Genomic DNA, 23,165 nt, shown 5'->3' with positions numbered 1-23,165 from the left:
GTCAATAAAATAAGACTGGTGTGTTCAGTTTTCGTCACACTCTCAGTTGTAGACTGTAGCAAAGCGTCAATAAAGTAAGTGTACAATATTTTTTATTTATCCTTACAATAACTTATTATCTATATTCGTCTACGTGTATTTGTACGGAAAAAACTTCCTTAAACATTATTGTTGATTTTAGTACGTTATTCTCTTAGTTAATTTTTGACATTTAACGCGAAATAAAATAATAAATTTCCTTGTTTTCATCCTACGCTCATTCCACAATTTCCCTTTTTCTCCCCTTAAATATCATTTGTGTTTATGTTATTTATTTTTATTATTTATTTACTGCCAAAATAAAAATCATATATATTATTAATATTTTCATATAACTTTTAATTACATAACATAACACAAATTAATTTAAACGTAAACAGTCAGTACTACTTACAGTGGTTCGATAAAGCGACCGGAAAATAAAGTCATGTTTAAAACGGTATCAATAATCATAAAAAGAAATGGTCTGTCCATTTTAACGTCGTTACCCCATGATGACAGAAGCTCATATCCGATTTCTGTAACAGTATTCTACCACTATATTTTTGAGTCTATTTTATAGATGAATCAAATTAAAAAAAAAAAAGGTTCAAAAACCTGTATCGGTTGCGGCTAGCGTTCCTTCTTCATCTATTTCCAACTTAACATTTTGCAAGATACTAGTCACATGTATCGAACTGTCAGAAATCATTTTGGACAAATTCGTATTGGGTTGAAATATATTCTCGATACCCAACTGAAACGAGAATAATTTTAACACTAATCTTTACTTACTAGTAAGTATACTTTGCTTCCCATTAAAAGTAAATTCGGGTACGATAAATACATACGTGTCGTAGCGTGGGCACTAAATTAAGATTATTCTCAATATTGAATTTTGGAAGATGAATAGTAATATCTTGCTTTTTCAAATTTGCTAAGATCGCAGAAACTGGAACAGTAATCAAATCATCGGATAATATCCGAAGGTATGGATCATTTTCTCTAGACCTTGGCATCAAAGTCAACATTGATGTTTTACCATCCTGGGAAATTTATCAATGCATTTGCGTCATTATAATAAAGTATGTGACATTTATTTCGGTGATTGCGTTTCAGATTTTTGCCTTACCGAGTATGGAATTTCTAAAACATGTGCTTCAATGGAAGGTATATAAGCATATCGATAAATAGATCCATGTTTCATGAAGTACGTGTTTCGACATTCTCCATTAGGAATATAGAAGCATTGTAATTTTGTGTTCGCCTTATCGAACGATTTTAACCAGAGTCCTTTAAAATAGATGACTGAAGTCAAAATGAGACGCGTATCAGGTGGAAGGTCATTTAATAACAAAGCCGAAGAGATCGTATTGTGCGTTACACGACGAACCCATTCGTTGATATGGCGCGCGGTACTTTGCGATTCCATAAAATTTACACTTTCTATATCTCCTTGGTAACGCGATCGTAGAATATTTTTGTAATTATTTGATACGCGTAAATTTTCGTGTATCCACAATCGCGTGGTCAAAGCAATTTCCGTCCCGTTTTCATTTCTCTGAAATTAAAAAGATTTTGTGCCTTTATTCGTAGCAGTTCTATATACATATATTTTTATGAACTTCGATATCGTACGTTTAAAGACGCGAGAATACGTTGTGCGAGTTCTCCTCTACGCGACTTTCCTTCCGGTGGTAATCTTAATACCGAAATAATTTCCGATTTCGTATTACCATTCGCACCTTCCATTAACATTGTCAAAATCGTTTTAACACTTGCAGGCGATGATACTAGATTTCCATCTGTATATTTCTTGCTTAGAGCCTACGGTGGGAAAAGATTACATCGGATTTAATTTCTTTCGATTATTCGACCCGTGTGATGTCGAGTTCACCTTACCTGTGGAAAGTACATATTGAAAAGATTATTTCGATCTTCGGCATTCAAGCCTGCTTGGGAAATCGAGTCTAAAAATAGTTTTATATTAATAATCGTATGTAGTGTGTTATCTCGTTCATCATGGAAATAGGAAGACAGGAGACCATTATCCGTTACCACTGATACAAGTTATCGAGGAACCGTATAATGATGTCACGAAGCAGGAAGAGATTAAGCGTAATTTTTAAATATACCTAGGAAAAGAACCTTCGTGCAATACGAGTGTAACAGTTGCTATGTTTCATAGACAAATGTACATAGTATAGTAAAGTAGTAAAAAGCAGTATAGTAACTGTAAAGAAAAAGGAAGATGTTGTATTTTATTAACTATTGGTATACAAAGTCGTTTAAGTACTTATTTGTGCGACGATTAGTATAGAAAGAAACGAATGCATAGAATAGTTATTAAATCCTGCTTGTATCTTTACATTACGTTATCTTAAATTAGTATTTAGTTGTAAAGTAAAATTGTTGTTTTAAAACCCATTGTCACGAAAACCGGGAAGAAGAGATTAACCTGCATTTGATATCCCTGCGTTAAGCTTGGGCGGTGATTGAGATAAGTATTGTTCCCCGCTAGCGGTACTACCGGTTGTATCAAGAGGATTCATCATCCTGCCGATATAGATAATCGTTCCTGTGGACTCATCTTCGATGTAGAATAAGAATGGATGATCGGCGTGGAAGATTTCCTCCCCGATTTTATTCCCAATATCAATTTCTAGGAAACAAAGCGGAAAAAGTAACATTTCGTATGTATACGTATACGAGAGAGCAAAATAGAAAAATTTACCAGTAGCCACATAAGCCGTAGTGCCATTTTCGTTCACTTCGATTCCAGTTTTTTGTAAAATATCCGACACTTTGAGATTACTCGAAATTCGTCTGGTTTGAGCTATGCCCGTTAATGTCGCGGTATCATCAAAAATATTGCGAATACCAACCTAATGAAACGAAAATATAAAAGTATTGAAATGAAATAAATGTAAACGAACGAATGGGAAAAGGTGAAGAAAGTGAAAGGAGAAAAGCTACCTCACGGAGAACGGGTTCCATGTGACTGGAAAACTGGTATTTAAACTTAGGAATAGAAACAGCAATGGGCAGATTTTGCATCTGCCATACGTATCGTGTCAACACGAAAGGAGTAACTTCGTTAATAAGGTGTTCTATTCCATCTAATGTTCTATTCCGTGGTAATAGCAAGTACAAGGCAAACTTGCGCCCCTAAAATAAGGTAAAATAAGAAGAAAAAGCGAAAAAGAAAGAGGAAGAACGTACGTCATACGGAATTCGTAGAATTTTTGCGTCTAATTCAGGCGAGATGGCGTAATAAAATCGACCAAATGTATGCATAAAAGGTACGTCTATAGTTCGGTTATCGATCGTATGAAATTTTCCCGTTCGTGTATTTTCCGGAGAAAAATATTTGTGACGCCACGTTCCTTTGAAGAAAAGCGTGTTCATGATCAGCATCAAAGAATTCTTAACGTTGTTTTCTGAAAAAGAAAAACTCGTTTGTCGAAAGTACTTGGTTTTATTGCTGCTTATTATCGTTGTTTAATTTTTACCATCTTTTATCATTTGATCTATGTTGGCATCGGTAATATTGCTGACCCAGTCGTTAATCGCTTGCACGAGTGGCTGCGCGTCAGATAAATTCGCGGAAATTACGTCGGTGTCGTAATAGGCTTTCACGGTGGCTTCGTATTTTTGTCGGATCAAAATGTTTGAATCGATGTAAATTCTCGTTCCAATATTCAAAATGTACGCTGGAGGATTGGTCTGTGAGAGATGCGTCAAGTATAATTTTTTAAAGAAAATCTGCGCGTCGTCGTATTTCTTTTTGACGTTGATTTTCACGAAATTCAGACTTCCGGAAAATTACCTGGAGCGATTGTAAAATAGTGGAAAATCTCTTTCGTATAACATTTTCGTTGGCGGGTAATTGCATCGCGGTAGCGAGTTCGTGTGCAGTTTCATCCTGAGCCCCTTCGTACAATAATACCAATACGATCTTTAAGGATATAGGCGAGAGCAACATATTCCCAGAATATTTCTTGCTCATAGTCTACGATAATGCGAATTGAATGTTGTCAAAATAAAACTATATATGCATGCGTATGTATACAATCGATACAGTGTAATTAAAAGTTGACGCTTATTACTCTAAACAATGCCCAATCGAATATGCTAAAACGTTCTCCTTGATAAGGTATAAAAATCTCATCGTCTTCGTCGCGGTTAACAATTACAGGGCCAGTGCTTGTAGTTCTGTTTGTATCCAAATGAGACGGAGATTTCGTTATCTCTGATTTACATTGTTTTATAGTGAGGGTCACGACAACGATATACGATACCAGCAGATATCCTGAAAGTAAATAATATCGCCGTATGATCGTGAACGACGATCGTGATTTTCAAACATGATCATGGACCGAGCGATCCAATAAAGAAAAAGAAACTTCAAGTTTGAATTAATAAAACCGGTCGTGAAAATGCCAAACTAAAGTAAACGTTATCGCTCATCTGCTGCATTGTCCAGAAAAATTTATGTGTACATTTGCAAAATCGTTTAAATTCACTTCTCGATTATGTTTTCACACTCCTCAAGAAAAACCAATTATTCTTACCCATTATTCCAGTTATTCCAACGACACGTTTCATGGTTATTCGACTTCAATTTACCGTACAGACAATGCAGTCGAATACTCAATCTACACGAACAATTCCGCGCGATCCACTGTATTCTATTAATACAACGATTCGCGATGCGCTGATCTCAATCAACTAGCATCCAACGGGTATTCAGAAAACTAAAAAGAAACCGGTTGGTCGGCTTATCTATTCATTCGTTCGTTCGTTCGTTCGTTCGTCCGTCTGTCCGTCCTTCGTCCACGCGTTTGTTTGAACGACGCGCTAGCCATACGATCAAAAACGAACAGGTTTTTTCTGGATAGAGATTAGAGTAGATCTCAGTATTTAAATATTCAATTTATCATCTTTGTTTTTGTAAATCGAATAACTCGAGCGATCCAGACAAACATAATTCGTAATTCACATCAAATTACTTCTGATTTAAAAATAAGCGTGCATACCATGTAGCGTCGTTTGCATTGATTTAGGTTTATATAAAAATCAACTCGAACACAATTAAAATAGTTCCATCATATTAGTTGTTACGTCGCGTGAGATGGTCCGTGCGACATCCTTTATTGTCTGACCGTCAAAGGCCCACGCACCGTTATACAGACCCTTGATAAATCTAAATACTAACCTTAAGACCCTTAATGAGACCCTTAATTTAGATTTCTACTATCTGGTCTTTTATCTGCCAAACGACATTTAAGTAGAAATTCGTTCATTTACGAATCGGTAAACTACAAAATACAGTAAAACCACAGCTCCGCTTCGTAGATACCTTTTAGAACGAATAAAATCTTTACTTTAATCGATACTTTCGACCCAGATGATTGAGCAAAATATTCATAGTCCTAGCTTTATATACCTTCAAGACTGAAAAAGGAAGGAAGATCGTCCAGGTGAATTATCGTTAGGAAAAGTTAGGAAGTTACTTTTTTTCAAATTCCAGCTATAATTAACGGTTTAACCCTGGTCAAAGATGAATGGAAATTTCACTTTCGTAATGGCGTTTCCTAGCATACCTACGATCGTAAAACGCATTACGTTTGTTTTGTGTGCATTATGAGTTACTGCTATTTCCTATTCTGAAAAAGGTTGTAATGACGATTCAAGTACGAAATCCGAATTATATGATTTATTTTTTATCCCCAATAAATAGAAGACTGGGTAATTTTTATGCTATAAAATATATATTACAAAAGTGAAAAGAAATTATCAGTTTATCATTATGTACACTCGATCACGTTAAGGAAACCTCACAATTGCTTTAACAACATTGATTCATCCTTAATCTGTTTGCGCAATATTTCAGCTTCATCTTCACTGCTGCTACTAAAATAATTTATTATATTTCTCCGTTTACTTCTTTTCGCTTGCCGGTTCGATTGTTTATCGCAAGACCGTTTACGTTTTCGTTTTTCAAGCTTCAGTTCAGCCTTCTCTAGTTCAGACAGTTCACTGTCTTGAATAATATCTTCGCCGTCACTTTTATCTTCTGCTATACAAAAGGAATCCTAAAAAACAACATCACCACTTTTAAATTTATGCGTTTGCACGTTATTTTTATATTTGCAAGACTATTTATTTTACTTACATTAATATAAGTTTCCGCTGTTTGAGATACAGCCTGTGAATATACATCTATACTAGAATTAAGCGTATGTTGCTGCTTGAAAATGAAACCACCCTGTCTTTTTATCGGGCTCCTAACGGTTTGTAAGTAATGAGCGTGCATGTCAGATGTATCATGTATATTCTGTGTATACCTAACAAAATCTTCTAGATCATCATCGGTTTCAGAACTTTCATCCGTTGTATCGCCATTTGGGGAGACCTCCGCTTCCTCGCATATAAACTCATTTTTTTTTCTTCTTAATTTTCGGTTGCGATTACGCTTTCGGAAACATTCTACTTCGTTCTTCTGACTTTTATATCTTCTTGTATCATTTGATTCGCTGACGAAGTAAATGCTTCTTTCCTCTTTTGCAGATAAATCATCGTTCATCGAATCGTTCTTATTTCTGGAGCAACTGTTCTTTGAATTCCGACATTTTCCTACGTTCGCTAATTTTTTCGCTATAGTCATACATTGAGGAGCGTTCTGCTTTGAGATATCCATTGGCTTTTTAAATGAAATCCATTCTTCGTTATCTGAAAAATACTCTTCGTGATTGGTTTCCGCTTCTACCAATGTTTCACTCTTTCGTTTTTCTTCAAATGTATCGAATTTCGCATAATTTTCTACAGCGTCAGTCGGAACTTCAAAATCGTCGTCCCATTCGAATTCTTCCATTTTTACCTCGGAATCGACCGATCGATCGTTTGAACCGTTTGGATTTCTCGGTTTATCAAAATTCTGTTCATCTTTATATTCAATTGGGTTAACCATTTCTTTATCATAATTTGACTGGTCATCGATTTGCAGTAAGAAGCTGTCGTCTTGAAATATATCATCTTCGGATTCCTCGATCGTTCTCGAATCGATTGAGTTTGAATTTAATTGAGGTATTTCCTCGATCGCTTGCGTTATGCTAAAAATGTGATTATCTTCAAATTCAAACATTTTCGACGAGTAACTACTCTTATCTGCCGTTTCTTCGTTACAATTTTTTTCAAAATCACGTTTACATTGGTGAATTGGAGCCGAAGAAAAATTTTCGTTTATTTCGATCGCCCCTTCCATATTGGTTTTTGATTTGAAATTGTGATTTAACTTTATATCATTGGGAGAATTTTTTATTTGTACATCATTATTAACATCGGTATTTTTTGTACAATTTCGTTCAAAATTATCAGTTCCAGAATCATCGGATGTTTCATCCAATAGGTCTTCAAACGTACTGAATTCCAAATCTTGCAACGTGTTATTTTTATTTCCCGCTTCGACTGGTTCTAACATGTCGTTCTTTACGCATCGACTGGAAGCGATTGAAAGATCACAAATAGAGTGTATATTGCTATTTTGAGGATTATTTTCTTTATTGTCCGATAAATCGTTTTCGTTTGAATCACTGCTATCGTCGAGCAAATCTTCAAATCTAGAACACGATAGTCGTTGAGATTTGTCAACGATTTCTGTTATTCCACTTTCCAATACACATTCATTATAATACAAATCGTTATCATCGTTGTTCTCACTAGCGTTATCTAATTTATTTTTATTACAATTAAGTGGAACGACATCGTTTAGTGTGATTAAACAATCAAGAATTTTAATATCAGGTATAGAAAATTCAAAAAAATCTTTTTTAGTAGAATATGGTGATATGTGATATTTATCGATTTTGCATTCATTCTTTATTTTCTCTTCTTTTTCAGAGATCCTTAAAGCACATATCGTAAGAAAATCAACAGCCTCGTTATCGCAAGAAAGAATTTTCACATCTGATAACGGTATAGTTTTACAACTGTTATTATTTTGAATTATTTCGGAATTATATATTTCGGAACTACCTTTTTTGTGTTCTTTAATTTGTTCGATTTTCAAATATTTCATCATTGAAAAGTTAGCTCCATCTTTTTGCGATTCAAAATTGGATTCTAAAGTGTGTATATAATTAACGTATTTATTAAAACAACTTACAAAAAACACTGTAATGAAAACAATTTTACAAGATTGTTACCTGTATTGCTAATTTTGTTTAAGGTATTCTGGCATTTTTTTTCTGATTTTTTATCTGATTTTCCTTTGCTTTTTTTATATTTTGTAACTGGACTTTTTGCTTGCACAGAAATCTGCATTCTTAGACATTCCGGTGTGAAAACATCGGGGATCATACGAGGATTGTTTTGATAAAGCGAAGAGAAAATATTACTTGTATTTAATATCTTATAATTCAAAGAATCTCTTCTAGCCATTGTGGATTTTAATGTCTATAATATAACAACATTATCATTTAATATATGAAGTATTTTAAATATTTTGGAATGTTATATTTTTGACTACCTCATGTTCTTTTCCATCTGTAACTAGAATAATTATATGCCCATCGCGTTTTCGTCCCGTTCTTCCCATTCTTTGTACTAACCGCGTAGGTGAATGTTGAGATACATCAAAACATATTATTAAATCTACTTCTCCAACATCCAATCCTTCTTCCCCTATTAAATATCAAGCGAAAATATTTCACAAAGCTTTATTTTCATTAACAGCGTGTTACTCCTTTATACATTACTATTGTATATATTACACTACATACCTATACTTGTAGATATAAGAACATTAACATGATTATTTCTAAAATTCTCCAACGCTTTTATCTGTTGTTTTTGTTTCTGTCCAGCTTGGCCAACAAACATTTGTGGCCTTATTAATGGTCGGCATTGTAACAATAGAATATAAACTTCAGTCACAATATCCCGATACTGTACAAAAGAAATAATAAAATAACAATAATAAAAGTCTACTGCAGCAATGAACTTGAAAATCACAAACCTCGACAAAAACTATAGCTCTTGTATCGCTTTGTTTCTCTTCACTTTTCTTAAAATGATGCAGAAGTAGTTCTTTTAACTTGTCAAACTTAGTATGTCCAAATATAAGATTTTGTGGTATCTGAAATTAATTTTTGAGCTACACATAAAAAAATATCAAATCTCCTGCATTTTATATAAGGTTGTACGAACTTCCATTCCAGCTTCTTCACATATATCCGGGAATGGACCAAGATACGTTGTAATATCTTCAAGCAATGTCTGCAATTGTGGTTCATCATTCATCCAAAACTTATCAGAATGATCTATTAGAACAACGAAATAAGTAGTTAAATGTAAATTTTATGAATAAACTGAAAACAAAATGAGAATTCCATACTTTGATAAAATTTATGAAACGCTCGAAGTCCATCTCTAATCATAAGTTCATAAGCATGGTACATTGTCATTAATATATTTAATGTCTTTATAATTTGCCCATAACTTCCTGATTTATGTGTTTTCTTTTGATATTCTTTTAATAAATGAAATATCTAAAACAGTGAAACAAATTGTCTTACATTATTATTATTATTACCATCTAATATCTAGTAGTATAATTTACCCTTCCTTTCGCAATATTTGCTGTATGTCCATGAAGGACATTATGTTGAAGTAAAATTTTAACATGACGATCCATGATAAAGATATACCTCTCTTTGTACTCAGCTAATTTTTTGTTAAGTGGTACTAAAATTATATCAACTTTTCTTTTATTAATATAAGGTATAATATCCAAAGAGGTTTCATCTCTTAATTCTACATGAGCAATTAATAAATTCTGTAGCACCTATAAAAGATAATTTAGTTATTTGCATAAAATATAGTACAACTATAAAAAGTATTTTAGTAATGTCTATATACATTTTAGTAATCTTTATATAACAAAATATACCTCATGAACGTTATCAATTTTATTTCCTGGTGTAGCAGAAAGGGCTAATACCCTGAAAGTTTGATTCTTCTCATTTAATATTCTAATACACTATGAATATAAAACATACTGCACATTATTCAACTTATTAATAAGTATTATAATTAAAACTTTTTGGCGTTCCTTTATTTATTTATTTTTGAATAATAACTTTCTTGTGTGGAATAGATACCTCACAGTAAGAATGTTTTCCCAATGCCTTATGAGCTTCATCTATAACTACACATTTTACTAAATCACTAGGTACAACATTTTTGTCTAAATCATTATGGAAAACTTGAGGAGTAGCAAATATTACTCTTTTTTTTGACCAAGCTATTTCACGCTGCTTGTGGTTGACTGCTCCTGTAATAATATAATATTTTGATAGTAAAGTAAATATAAATATATAATTTATATAATATTTAAAACATTTCACGGATTAATATACCTGTAAGCTCAATAGTTTCTATACTAGGAATTCCCATTGTATTATGACATGCAAAAATTTGTTGAGCAACTAATGGTTTGGTGGGTGCTAAAAATACAACCTTCCCACATGGATACCATCTCCAAAAGTTATACATTACAACCGCAGCAATAAATGTTTTCCCCAATCCTAATAAGAATAAAATATATATATACATAAGAGAGAAATAAAATATATGTATATGCCTTTTTGTATGCAACATTTTTAAAAAATAATTTACCAGTGGGTAAACAAACCAATGTATTCTTGTATAAACATGCTTGAACTATATTGAACTGATAATCTCTGATAGGATAATTCTCAGGATATATCCATGTTTTACCAGCAGATAAATCAAATCCTTTTGTTCCGTCATCAGACGAAATGCGAGAATTTTGTGATAATTCCATTTGCAAAGTTCTTCTTTCAATCAATTCCCAGTTACAGAGAATTTATATATTTTATCATTTTGGTATAGTTACATATATTTTAATAAAGAATAACTTTTTAAGCAGAATTCGAAACGACTCGTATTTGCAAATAACTGTTTTCGTATATAATTAATGATAATTAGTTAACCTGTGAAATGAAAATTGTAATTTTTGTAGTAATTTGTATAGTAAACAATAAATTGACACAATGATCAAAATGTAAACATTATATATCTATTATGTACGATAAAACTTATTGAAACTTAAATTTTGTTCCTTTTACTAATCTGGTAGAAAAACTACATCATACTAGGGAATTTTTTTACGCGGCACAAAATCGGATCGTAGAATCAAAGATTTCCTCTGGTAGGATCTTCTTCGATTTGTACGCGTATATGAAATTCCTGAAATTAATTTGAAAGTATTAAAATCATTTTCATATTGCTATTACCACAATTATCAGTATGTTAATTATTGTAGTCGTAAAAAACTTTATATCGTTAATATAATTTATAACTTAATAGTTATACTATTAAGTTATAAATTATATTGTGATAATAAACGTTCAAAAACCTAATATACATATGTTTTTACAAATGGAACACATTTAATTTGTCATATAGAGGTATTGGGAGGTAAAAAGATGGGATCGTCAAAAATTATTTAGAAATTAATTTATTATACGTAAAGATATACAGAAAAGAATATGATTGTTTGGGTCGGTCAGCATATAAAACAGATGTAGATAGACGTAATCATCTTTACGCGGCTATATACGAACAGTGCTTAATAGAAAGAAACTAAAAGCCGAAATATAATAGACTAGATCCCGTTGATTACGATGTATGATTTGTTGATAAATGACTATTTAATGCAGCTTTATGGGTAAACTTTTTTAAACAAATCAGGCATTCATGGGTTTTTTCGTTTATGTGCACGGACAAATGTTTTTTCAACGTTGCTTTATCCTTAAATATCTTCTGACATGCACTACATTCATATGGTCGTTCTCCTGCGTGTACTAATATATGACTATTTAACGTCGTTTTCTGAGTAAATGCTTTATGACATACATAGCATTCGTATGGTCTATCACCAGTGTGACTTAACATATGTTTCCGCAACGAAGATTTCTCTTTGAAGGATTTTTGACAAATATGACAGGCATGCCGTTTATCGCCAGTATGCACAAGCATATGAGAATTTAATCTAGTTTTTTCTCTAAAGGCCATGTCACATAGCTCGCACGCAAATGGCTTTTCGCCCGTATGTATCAAAGTATGTCGATTTAAATCCGATTTACGCGTAAATATTTTATCGCAGACTTTACAATCATATTGACCCCCGGTATGTAATAGCATATGGCTATTAAGATCTGATTTTCGAGCACAAGCCTTATGACATACCTGACATGCATGTGGTTTTTCACCTGTGTGGACAAGCATATGAGAATTTAATTTTGCCTTTTCGCGAAAGGTCATTAGGCATTCTTTACATTCGTATGGTCTTTCTCCAGTATGAACCATTGTATGCCTTATTAATTCTGACTTTCGTTTGTACGTTTTTTCACAAATATTACATGCGTGCGGTTTTTCACCGCTGTGAGCTAACATATGGTTGTTCAATGCTGTTTTCTGTGTGAACGATCTATGACACATTGTACACTTGAACTGTTTGTTTCCACTGTGTAATGTCATGTGCATATTCAACTTTGCTTTTTCCCTAAATGCTGCAAAACATACATCGCATTTATATGGACGTTCCTCTGTATGAGTAAGCACATGACGATTTAGACTAGATTTCTCTTTAAACGTCGCGTGACAAACATCACATTCAAATACCCTTTCCTCTATGTTCAATGATTGATCATGCTCAGAATCTGGTCTTTTCATAAACACTTGTTGTAACGCATCGTTGTCATATGGTTTTTCTAGCACATGCATTTGCATGTGGCTACGCAAACACCATTTGTAAGCGAATCGCTTTTGACAGACATTGCATTCCAGTGGACTCATTCCAACATGAGTCAACATATGAGCATGTAAACTAGAATTATCCTGAAAATTTTGTTGGCAAACTTCACATTGATTTCCACTACAGTGCATTCTCAAGTGAGTAACCATAGAATCATTATTCAAAAACCATTTTTTGCAAATTGAACATTGTATTTTATAAAATTTCGGTTGCTGTCCATTTTGACAAAATCCTGGATGTTTTTCTGCATCATGCACTTGAGCAAAGTTTGGATTGGTTAAGCACCTTTGCATAGCACCATCTTCTTTGTCACACAAATTTGTGCTTGCAATTTGTGCCGTCCAATTTTGATGACTACTGGATTCCCCATCCAATTCGAGTTTTACCTAGAATCGTTTTGTTGGATCGATTGACTCTTCTACAAACAAAACTCAACCGCTGACAATTTTGAATGAAATTTACCATTTCATTAGAGAAGTCAACTTCATTATTTTCGATAGGTAAAAATACCTTCTCGAATGTCCCAGAGCAGATGTCCTCCATGTAGTCTGGATCAAATCTATCGCCTGGTTCTTCTTTAAGTACAACGCTTACAATGTTTTCGTCCTTAAAGTAAGGTTTAAGTTAGAGTCCTTGTGGAAGCATTGTATTGTATGGTGCTGCTGTTTCATAGAAAACGTTTACCATAACCTGACTGTCTATGTTTAACGCATCCATTGGTTCATCTTTCACTTTAAAATCTTCCATTTGCTATGATTTAGTCTGAAAGTGAAATTTATTTATTTATCTGGTCTTATCATGTTTTGCATATAAATAACCTGATTATAGCATAAAAAGCACAAATAATGTTTTAAAAATGTAGTCAATAGTAGCGTACAGAGTCGTGTAACCTTAAATGTATATATATGGCGAACGATTTAGTCGATTCAAAGATTTTTACGCATGCAATCATTTTATTCGTAAGATTCTATTTCATACGATAATTCCGTTCCGTTATTTGTTACAACCAAACTAAGTGCACACGATGATTTTTCTATATCTATACTTACTACGGAGATTACACATTTCACCCATAAAGCAGAACGAGCAAATCAAAATCTGTTAATTCCTATTCTGCTTGTTTTCCGTTTTAGCGTATTCAATTTCTTGTACTCTTTACAATTATAGACATATCCTTTTATTTTCTTGCAAAGAATTATATCTGTTGAATCGATCGATTTACTCCTATATCACGAAACTATACTGCGCGTTCTACACACATGACAAGCACACGTTACATAAATACCATACATCTACTACACAATTATATGTATGTAAGTACATACGTAAATTCGTTGCTTGACCATACCACTATCTAACAAGTTTTACACGGAACTGCAACTTGAATGATCGCGCTCGATAACGATATATTACAGAACACATCTTTTTCGATACATACTATATGTGTATATATTTATTTATGACGTATATCTATTAAAAGAAAAAAAGAGAACGGATCAAGATATTTTTATTTCGAATTATTTATTGCAAATATTTTATATGAAATTATTCGTTTCTAATTATGTATTTTAATATCTGTTTTATTTTATTATATTATTTTCTAAATGTATTTTTTTATTTTATTCGAATAGTCGGAAGAATCTGTTTATTTCGATATATTCTACCTCATTATAATAAATTATATTAAATTGACGTATATTGTATCTTTACTGCTCATGTAACGAAGAGAAGTATATATATATATATATATATATATATATATATAGGCAAAAATAATGAATTTAAAATTTCTAACGGTAATTTATGTATTTACTTTTATTATAAATAATGATACTTATGATTGAAAGCATACAATGTTCTATCTACGTTTATCTCTTCTCCAAAAATTTATGATCTATTTCATAGAAAGGGCCTCGTTTAAGCATCTTTGGTGATGTAAACTAGGGAGAACTCAATTAGATTGGCTGGTGAACGTTCATAAATTGTAATGTCTTAATGTAACATTATCAGTAGAAAGGATATATAGCTGAGTGATACTTTTAATATCTGAAACGATGCTAGGTAAAAGACAAAGGCAGAAGAAAAAAAAGAAAAGGAAAGAAAAGTAGGCTTTTTACATTACAAAACTTTAGCATCGTTAGAGGAAATAATTTTCCCGTGGTTAAATGGACCGCTCTTTGATCTTGCTATGATTATAATTAACCTTTTCGCTTTCGTGGATTTCAGGCTTAGCCACTCGCATTCGTATGCAGTATTGTGCACTCCTTCGGATTATATGCACAGATGAATGAATACCAATAAATGATGCAACGGATCGTGAAAAAACGGTATTAAGCATCTCTACCTATTTGACTTACTAACATTTGTTCTGTCAAGAAATAAAGAGACGTTTGAAGAAATGTATTTACAAAATTACAGAATAAGTAGGCCACTTAAAATACGGTAAATCGCTCTTTCCCAGCGGATATCTATACATATTTAAGAAATATCAGAATTTAAATATCACTATCATTAACTTTACGATTTGTTTCGCAATTATCTTTCGTAATTCTATAAATCAATTCACTTGCTGTGATTAATAATAACCCATAGATACAGGCACATATGTCGAAATTAATCAACAATACGAGAAATAACAGCGTTGATATATTTTCGATCACGTTAATCGCTCTATAATTATAATTGTGTATATTTAATAAAAACATAATATAATACATATATATTTGTAAATTGGAAAGAAAAATAAGAGAAAATAACGCAGACCTGTATAACGATGTTAATTGAAATTCATATGTATCTGATGAGTCGTATGTGATCTTCTACAGTAGCTCCTAAAACGTGATTAGAAGTCTCATATCCATATCTCGAATCCTTCATATTGGTGAAAGCGAAGATTTTCTAATTTGCCGCAAATATGAAGGATTAATATTCCAAAAAAAGTTATCGACCCCGATATAACAAAATGATGCTATCAACAAATTGATATATTGAACAGCGTACATTATTTCAAAATATAAAGTTTTGGAGACATTATAAGGGTGATAAGTTGGCAATGGGAGGAGCTTTCTTGCATCTGTCCCGTTCGTTACGTATCGAATAATAATACTGAATATCGGCAGAATCATCAGCAGCCTTATCAGGATATATACTAATATATAACTGAATATATTGACTGTTCTTGCCACTCTTATTTTAAGAGAGCAACGAAAATCCGATCAAGATTAACAATAAACAAAAATTATTTGAAAAATATCAACTAATTATAAAATACACCTGCTGAATGTTCCATCTTTGACTTTGACATATTCATCGCATTCAAACTTTTTTAAATGCTATTGTTATCGTTTCTTTCTCTCCTTATGCGTGAACAGCAATAAAAATGTCAAATGACAATGTTAAATACTCACGATAATAACCTTACAACATGGAAAAGATAGTAAAATGTTTAATACTTTCTTTTGTTCTCGGTCGTGAGAAACGAAATTTGTTTCTAACGTCGTTGCTTGTTAACATACAGGTTACTTTTTCACTTGTGAAAGTAACTGGAAACAACAACGATGAAACATTTTTTTGTCAACTTAACTTTTAAATAGACGGGGGAAATAGTTTCTCGTTTCTCCTTTCTCTCGTACATTTTTAATAGCTCTGATAGGTTCGGACGATCGATCAACTAGATCCTGTAAACGCTTTCTTTCAAAGAAAAACCAAACGTTTCACGTCGCGATATCATGAATGATATCTTCCTACTGTACAATCGTTCTTTGCACAATTTAACAATCTTTCCAAAATACAGATTGCGAATACAGCAAACTGCACATATATCTGATTTATACGTATAATATCTTTCCCAAATGCTATTTGTTAAACTCAAAACTCGTAATTAATATATGTAAGAACTGTTATATGTATATATACGTTTAAGCGAAAGTAGGTTTCGAAGGAAGACACACAACAGTGGAGATATTGAATCGAGTATTTTTATCATTCCGATCTATATATATATATATACAGGTATTAAATTTCAGATATTTTTCGAGAAAATTTATTTCAAAATTTAAATACTCGTATCCGTTTTATTTAAGATCAAAAATGTTCCTTTATGAACATTTCGCACAATTTCAAAAGTTTTCATTCAATTTGTCTTTCGAAAAAATGTGTTCCTAGTTCGCATAATATACAATACGTACGCTGACAGGTAGAGTTAGAATGATTGTGAATCGATGTATCCTTTCTTTTCGAATCATGATCGGCAATTGCTTTCTCCCGACACAGTTTTCTATGCGTTACGTTCTTTGTGGTAATCTCATTGCAGGTGCTACCTCACGCACATTTGAGTAAATTGTCACGAGCCAAATGCCAAGAAAGATTCGTAAGCTCTCCGCGCGGAGCGCCGGTGTGTGAACGACCTGTCGAAAGGCTAAATGTCGTATTTACTTATTTTAATTACCCAAGTCTTTTATGTTTCGGCACTATTTTAAGTTTGGCATTTTTTCAAAACTGTGTGACGTTAACGGAAAACGATAATTCCTCTGAAATCTAACCAACAGATCAAAGAAACTATTCGAAGGCGGTCGCATCACGTACTGGTAGGCGTTGCTGTCATTTGGCTTCTCTTCCTCTTTATTATTTTCTCTAAATTTTCTACTGCATAATTTTTTACGATTTACATCTTTATTTCCTCTTAGAACGTAACAATTAATCTTTCAATTATTTTCGATTATCACATATATTCTATTATACATCAAAATTATTCTTTGAGAAGATGATGCTCTTGCAACAAATACAATTGACAGATTCAAATCTGTTACTCTCCAGGATCCTCTTGTCGTTTGAAATATATGATTAAATACTCGTTAGACTACGTGTTTTGCAAACATGTTAACATATACAGATGTTTAAAGCATTATACTCTTTGATTTTAATTGTATCTGGAGTATTTTAATATTAATATAATTATTGTAGGAAGGGCAATGTTTGCCAAAAAGAAGAAGAAACCACAAATATCTACTCCAACAAATTTTGAACATCGTGTACATACTGGATTTGATAAACGCGAAGGAAAGTTCATTGGACTTCCGTTGCAGTGGGCTTCTATTGTTGGAAACAATCAGATTTTGAAATCTACAAATAGACCATTACCTTTGGTGGATCCAAGTGAAATTACACCCACGGAAATTTTAGATCTGAAAACTATTGTTCGAGGGCATAATGATCCAAAAGGAAGAACTTCCACCAGTGAGAAAAATACTGAAAATGGATTGCCCAAAACCAGCACAGTTGCTAGATCTAACTCTCTTCGTTCTTCAAGTCCACCAAGACTCAGAAGGGATTACAGGTAACTTTTTTCTATATGTGTGAGATTAGGGTGTTATTATAAATAAGAAAGACGTTGTTATAGGTGTTATTGTATATAACAAACATGTTATTGTAGGTGTTATTATAATTATTAAGTATCTTATTACACTTTATGTTACAGGCATAATAGTAATTTGCCACCATCTGTGCCAGAAGGTCAAGAAATACCTTCTAGTACTAATCAAGTACAAGGATATACTAACTTTGGAAAGCAACATAATTACCTTGATAAAATGAGACAAAATTCACCGAATGTTGCAAGCACGTTGCATCCTAATACACAAAATATGATCCCAAATCTTCAGAATCTCAATCCAAATATGCAATCATCTCCCAATTTAACGCATGTTGGTTCTAATGCCCAGAATTTATCTTTAAATTTCCAAAACTTGAGTCCCATTACAACCCCACAGTGTCCTATGCAAAGTCCTAGTACTCCCCAACTCGTAGATTCTGAATTTCATAGGCTAAATACTCAGATGACTACAAGTACGTCTGGACAATACAATGGAAACGTTCAGGTAAGCAGTGCTATGCATAAGTATTATTACATTTTATCAATGTTTAAAAATATATATCAATATTTATACAGGCTTCACATATCGAAACATCCTCGAGGGATCAACAAGTAACTCAAAATACTCTTTTGCATAAGCTGCAACCTAAAATTTCACCTGTTGGATCCATCGCTTCACAGCGACCGTTGAGCCAATTGAGTACGCATAATGTTAATAAATATTCACAAGCCTACAGTACGCCAGAAAATTCATCCATTTTGCAATCTCATATAAAAAAACCTATTGAAACGTCTCAATCGATGCATAATTTGTCAAAGTCCAATCTACCGTCCTCTGGAAATAGTTCGACACCTGATCAAAATCAGAATATGAAGAGTGCTTTATCTTCGGGAAATCTAGCAGTCGGTTCAAGTTCGAGTACGACGAACAAACAAACAGCAGAACAAAGACTCACTCATGAACAATTTCGAGCGGCTTTACAGATGGTGGTAAGAAACTAAAGATTAGCATCAATAATCAATATGAAAAGAATACGATACTTGACAGTTTTTATTTCATTTTAATCGTTACTGTTATACTACGTAATACTGTAGGTAAGTCGTGGCGATCCAAGAGAAAATTTAGAAAATTTTCTTAAAATCGGAGAAGGAAGCACTGGAACAGTATGTATAGCAACTGAAAAAAATACAAATCGGCAAGTGGCAGTGAAGAAAATGGATTTAAGAAAACAGCAGCGGCGTGAACTACTTTTTAACGAAGTGGTTATTATGCGAGACTATCACCATCCGAATATTGTCGAAATGTATGACAGTTTCTTGGTAGATGACGAATTATGGGTCGTGATGGAATACCTTGAAGGTGGAGCGCTTACGGATATTGTCACGCATTCTCGGATGGACGAAAGTCAGATTGCCACAGTGTGTTCTCAATGTTTGAAACCACTTGCATATTTACATTCTCAAGGTGTTATTCATAGGGACATCAAGTCTGATTCCATATTACTAACAGCCGATGGTAGAGTTAAATTATCCGACTTTGGATTTTGTGCTCAAGTGTCTCAAGAATTGCCCAGGAGAAAGTCTCTCGTTGGAACGCCATATTGGATGAGTCCAGAAGTTATTTCTAGGTGAATTATAACTTTTCTGTTCAATTTCGTATAAGTGTTCTGTTTTCAATTCATTAATGATATATTGTGTACATGTATATATATGTATATGTATTCATATATGCATTCACTGCTTCAGGTTGCCATACGGTCCTGAAGTAGACATTTGGTCATTAGGTATAATGATCATCGAAATGGTTGACGGAGAGCCACCGTTTTTTAACGAACCTCCTTTACAAGCTATGAGACGTATTAGAGATATGCCTCCTCCAAAGTTGAAAAATTCTCATAAAGTGAGTTCAAAATATCCCACAATATATTATTTATGCAGACATAATGATATGATTTATATGGATTATTTATTGATATGATTGTCACTGTTGTTATTCAAAAGGTCAGTCCGCGTCTTCAAGGGTTTTTGGAAAGAATGCTTGTTCGTGATCCGGCGCAAAGAGCCACGGCTACTGAATTGTTACAGCATCCATTTCTTAGGCAAGCACAGAGTCCAAGTATTTTAATTCCATTGATGAGGGGTTCCAGGCATACGAACTGCTAAGTGCTGACAAGTTGGTGTAAAAAGACGGGTGTGGTAATTGATTTATTAACACGGACATAGATTACAAACGTAATCGTGTTTACGATTGTTTTTTTAGTTTGTTGTTAGATCGTACATTTTAGAATATATAGAATATAGGAACATTTAAGTGGCCTTTGATTGTTGAAAAAAGAAACTTACATTCCATTGTGGCCTTAATCTAGAAGCGTTATATCATTTATCTACGTTGCCTATGATAGGCATTAACGTTGTAAAAGATCCTTTTTTATACCGAATTATTTAACAAAGTATTGTACACATTCAAGTGCCTTAAGCAGCACTGTTTTTGTGCTCTTCTATTTACGACTTTCATTTTGATATCGATTTCACTATTTGTTACCTATGGAATCATTTGCAAAATAATAGATAAAAATCTCATTCCCTTCGTTGATTTAAATGACTATGAGAGATATTACTAATCAGCAGAATAAAAATATTTTTGCTAAAATATTGCTGTCATGCATGTACTTAAGGTAACTAGTAAGTAGTCATATTTAATTCAAGAGTGTCAATAAGACAAGTTGAAGTATTCTGAGAAAGGAATAGTTAGCGTCGATTAATACATTGCTTAAATCGACGATTTATATGCCGCGTAGTTTAAAAAAGCAAAACATCGATCTTTTATCCTAATTTATTTGATATGCGTTGGTATAACGCTTTAAATGTACGCGACTGGAATAAAAGTTATTGCAGCTCGGCAAACAATCGCCTAATCTTTTGAGGCTGATAAAATAACGTGATAAAATCGCCATAAAGTGATTCAAATTACTCGAATATTAGATCCAGTGCGCTTTCTTCAGTATTCTTAATATACATATAACAGAACATATGACAAAATATCTTAGGTTCAAAAGTGCGCTAAGAAAAATATGCCGTTAGTAAATAGACATCTGTAATTATTAACGTACTTTTCAATATGTAGATATTTCATGTGGAATTAACTAGAGAAGTTTCGAACAATAGGTGTTTCATTATATTAATTAATATATTTTAAGATAAACCGCAATGATACCGCAACCTAATGCCATTTACTTTGATCGAATAAAAGATCAAAATACAATACGGACAAAGGCCATCGATCGGATAGATGATTTATGATAACGATAATTTAAGATATGCATCGCAATAGAATTTTTAGAAAATGTAGATATTATCGAATTTCATTACATAGATAAAACATTTAAGCAAGAACAGTGACTGTAAAGTGAAATGAATTTCCTAGCTACTCGCCATTTATAGAAATTTAAGAAACAAAAATTATGCGAAACAATCGTTATGCGTTTGTCGTAATCCTTACAAGATACTTCACAATGACGTTTGCCTGTGCCACTCTTTCTTTTTCTTTTTACCTATACACATGGAGGTGCACGCCTGCGACTACAGAATCTGTATGTATGTATACGATAACATATTGACTATCGATAATTGATATTAAACAATTTAATAGAATGAAATCAAAAATATATGACAAAATAAAAAATAAATTTAATCAATACATTTACAAAAATATACTTCAGACGTAATAAAGAGTTCGTTATGTATTTTTTATTCCATGAATAACACAATATCTTCTATAAGAATTTACATTATTACAATGGCAAAAAATGAATCGATTGCTGAATTGTTGATCCCATTACTTTCGATATCTTAATTCGATATCCATTAAGGAATACATGTTGACGTAATTAAAAAAATTTATACATTACGTTTCAATATTTCTTTCAATACAAAAAATATTTTGATTATAATAGAAAATATATGGAAATTCGAAAAAATTCAGAAATTCTCGTGCAACATCGATTCTTTCAAGGATATATACTTTGTATTATGCGATGACTAAGAGACGTCGACGAAAGAAAAGATAGAAATCGTATGAATACGTAAAATGAAATCGATTTATCTTACCTTATAATCGTCAGAGGCGCTGATACCGTACGATTCAGATAGAAAGATATTTTGAAATACCATTTAGCCGATTGGTGGAATGCGACGAGCCTTCGCGCTAAGTATGCTTGGTCATTGGCGCCACTGACGTTTCACAACCAAATTTAACCGATGTTTTCTCAGAAACTACACTACAAGGAATTCACATTGCGCGATGCATATGTCAAATATTAGTTGGAGAAAGTAACAGAATTCCGTCATCGTAATGAAAATATAATATACAATCTGCTTATGATAATGATTTCTTCACTAACTGAGCATATTTTTTATATAAAATTCAAAGATAAAAAAAGAAAAACAACCAATATAGTAGTCTACAAGGTATATGCGTTTGTTTATTACTACGTGACTGTGTGCGATAGCGTATTCGCATACCGGCGTATGCTAATCTACTTATTTTCCTCGCTATTCGTTTTAAGAAATATATCGTAACGTGATTTTTTACTTTAGTGACCTTATAAATTCACGTTTTCTAATGTACGAGACGAATGGTTATATTTATCGACATACTTGGAACTAATCTATTTGATGTTTAAATATTCATAACCGCGTGCAGCAGAGCTAACGATACATATCACAAAATAATAAATTACTTTATACTGCAGATCCACAGTCCAGTCCCGCAGTCCTAAATTAGAACCAATGAGAAGGCAAGTTCTGTGGAGGCTCGACTCAAGTTGACCTCGAGTCTACATACCTACGTCGCGTGTCCGCCTTTCAAGAAAAACGTGACGGACAAACTTGTGGGGTATTGCGTCATTCCATATCAATGCCTAACTGTTTTCT

General features: G+C 32.9%; 4 protein-coding genes across 10 annotated transcripts; 1 reads left to right on the top strand and 3 right to left on the bottom strand.

The window, feature by feature from the left end:
• Nucleotides 1-75: 75 nt before the first annotated feature.
• LOC126869570 (uncharacterized) lies at nt 76-5,274 on the bottom strand. Of its 2 annotated transcripts, none has more exons than XM_050626329.1 (15): nt 4,593-5,274; nt 4,128-4,330; nt 3,848-4,030; nt 3,531-3,744; nt 3,241-3,458; nt 2,995-3,186; nt 2,753-2,903; nt 2,477-2,680; nt 1,921-2,078; nt 1,657-1,845; nt 1,151-1,579; nt 870-1,064; nt 637-775; nt 434-557; nt 76-330 (listed from the first exon to the last, which is right to left on the bottom strand). In XM_050626329.1, exons 1-15 carry the CDS (start codon nt 4,624-4,626, stop codon nt 324-326), a joined length of 2,640 nt encoding a protein of 879 aa, XP_050482286.1. In that variant the 5' UTR covers nt 4,627-5,274; the 3' UTR covers nt 76-323. The 2 variants fall into 2 exon arrangements, with proteins under 2 accessions (XP_050482286.1, XP_050482287.1); XM_050626330.1 differs by having other exon boundaries at nt 1,921-1,988; nt 4,593-5,273.
• On the top strand, nt 3,172-21,976 carry LOC126869577 (serine/threonine-protein kinase PAK mbt). Of its 2 annotated transcripts, none has more exons than XM_050626343.1 (7): nt 3,172-3,320; nt 17,825-18,197; nt 18,339-18,738; nt 18,810-19,223; nt 19,329-19,861; nt 19,980-20,133; nt 20,235-21,976. In XM_050626343.1, exons 2-7 carry the CDS (start codon nt 17,833-17,835, stop codon nt 20,394-20,396), a joined length of 2,028 nt encoding a protein of 675 aa, XP_050482300.1. In that variant the 5' UTR covers nt 3,172-3,320; nt 17,825-17,832; the 3' UTR covers nt 20,397-21,976. The 2 variants fall into 2 exon arrangements, with proteins under 2 accessions (XP_050482300.1, XP_050482299.1); XM_050626342.1 differs by lacking the exon at nt 3,172-3,320 and adding an exon at nt 17,239-17,448.
• LOC126869561 (Fanconi anemia group M protein) lies at nt 5,723-11,279 on the bottom strand. The gene is made up of 13 exons (XM_050626263.1): nt 10,699-11,279; nt 10,440-10,607; nt 10,182-10,354; nt 9,971-10,060; nt 9,641-9,865; nt 9,416-9,569; nt 9,229-9,341; nt 9,038-9,157; nt 8,802-8,967; nt 8,549-8,703; nt 8,226-8,475; nt 6,197-8,142; nt 5,723-6,116 (listed from the first exon to the last, which is right to left on the bottom strand). The coding sequence occupies exons 1-13, from the start codon at nt 10,865-10,867 to the stop codon at nt 5,859-5,861; spliced, it is 3,987 nt and encodes a 1,328-aa protein (XP_050482220.1). The 5' UTR covers nt 10,868-11,279; the 3' UTR covers nt 5,723-5,858.
• LOC126869586 (zinc finger protein OZF-like) lies at nt 11,548-17,197 on the bottom strand. Of its 5 annotated transcripts, XM_050626363.1 has the most exons (6): nt 17,050-17,197; nt 14,188-14,332; nt 13,912-14,113; nt 13,547-13,624; nt 13,325-13,468; nt 11,548-13,248 (listed from the first exon to the last, which is right to left on the bottom strand). In XM_050626363.1, the coding sequence occupies exons 4-6, from the start codon at nt 13,607-13,609 to the stop codon at nt 11,725-11,727; spliced, it is 1,731 nt and encodes a 576-aa protein (XP_050482320.1). In that variant the 5' UTR covers nt 13,610-13,624; nt 13,912-14,113; nt 14,188-14,332; nt 17,050-17,197; the 3' UTR covers nt 11,548-11,724. The 5 variants fall into 5 exon arrangements, with proteins under 5 accessions (XP_050482320.1, XP_050482324.1, XP_050482322.1 ...); XM_050626367.1 differs by having other exon boundaries at nt 11,548-13,280; nt 13,373-13,624; XM_050626365.1 differs by lacking the exon at nt 13,912-14,113.
• Nucleotides 21,977-23,165: the final 1,189 nt, after the last annotated feature.

Source organism: Bombus huntii, chromosome 9 (genome assembly GCF_024542735.1).
Source record: "Bombus huntii isolate Logan2020A chromosome 9, iyBomHunt1.1, whole genome shotgun sequence".
Taxonomy (NCBI): domain Eukaryota; kingdom Metazoa; phylum Arthropoda; class Insecta; order Hymenoptera; family Apidae; genus Bombus; species Bombus huntii.
The sequence above is the reverse complement of the archived record's forward strand: the minus strand, read 5'-3'. Positions and strand labels throughout refer to the sequence as shown.

Bases quoted from the DNA above. Each gene is read 5' to 3' on its own strand.
- LOC126869570 (XM_050626329.1), bottom strand. From the start codon at position 4,626: ATGAAACGTGTCGTTGGAATAACTGGAATAATGG. The intron at 4,031-4,127 runs GTAATAAGCGTC...GCATTATCGTAG, and splicing joins TCGATTGGGCATTGTTTAGA to ACTATGAGCAAGAAATATTC. The intron at 1,065-1,150 runs GTAAGGCAAAAA...TAAATTTCCCAG, and splicing joins TTTTAGAAATTCCATACTCG to GATGGTAAAACATCAATGTT.
- LOC126869561 (XM_050626263.1), bottom strand. From the start codon at position 10,867: ATGGAATTATCACAAAATTCTCGCATTTCGTCTGATGACGGAACAAAA. The intron at 9,158-9,228 runs GTTCGTACAACC...AATTAATTTCAG, and splicing joins GTGAAGAAGCTGGAATGGAA to ATACCACAAAATCTTATATT. The intron at 8,476-8,548 runs GTAGTCAAAAAT...GTTATATTATAG, and splicing joins CAGATGGAAAAGAACATGAG to ACATTAAAATCCACAATGGC.
- LOC126869586 (XM_050626363.1), bottom strand. From the start codon at position 13,609: ATGGAAGATTTTAAAGTGAAAGATGAACCAATGGATGCGTTAAACATA. The intron at 13,469-13,546 runs GTAAACGTTTTC...CCTTACTTTAAG, and splicing joins ACATAGACAGTCAGGTTATG to GACGAAAACATTGTAAGCGT. The intron at 13,249-13,324 runs GTAAATTTCATT...AAACGATTCTAG, and splicing joins TTGACTTCTCTAATGAAATG to GTAAAACTCGAATTGGATGG.
- LOC126869577 (XM_050626343.1), top strand. From the start codon at position 17,833: ATGTTTGCCAAAAAGAAGAAGAAACCACAAATATCTACTCCAACAAAT. The intron at 18,198-18,338 runs GTAACTTTTTTC...TTTATGTTACAG, and splicing joins AGACTCAGAAGGGATTACAG to GCATAATAGTAATTTGCCAC. The intron at 19,224-19,328 runs GTAAGAAACTAA...GTAATACTGTAG, and splicing joins GAGCGGCTTTACAGATGGTG to GTAAGTCGTGGCGATCCAAG.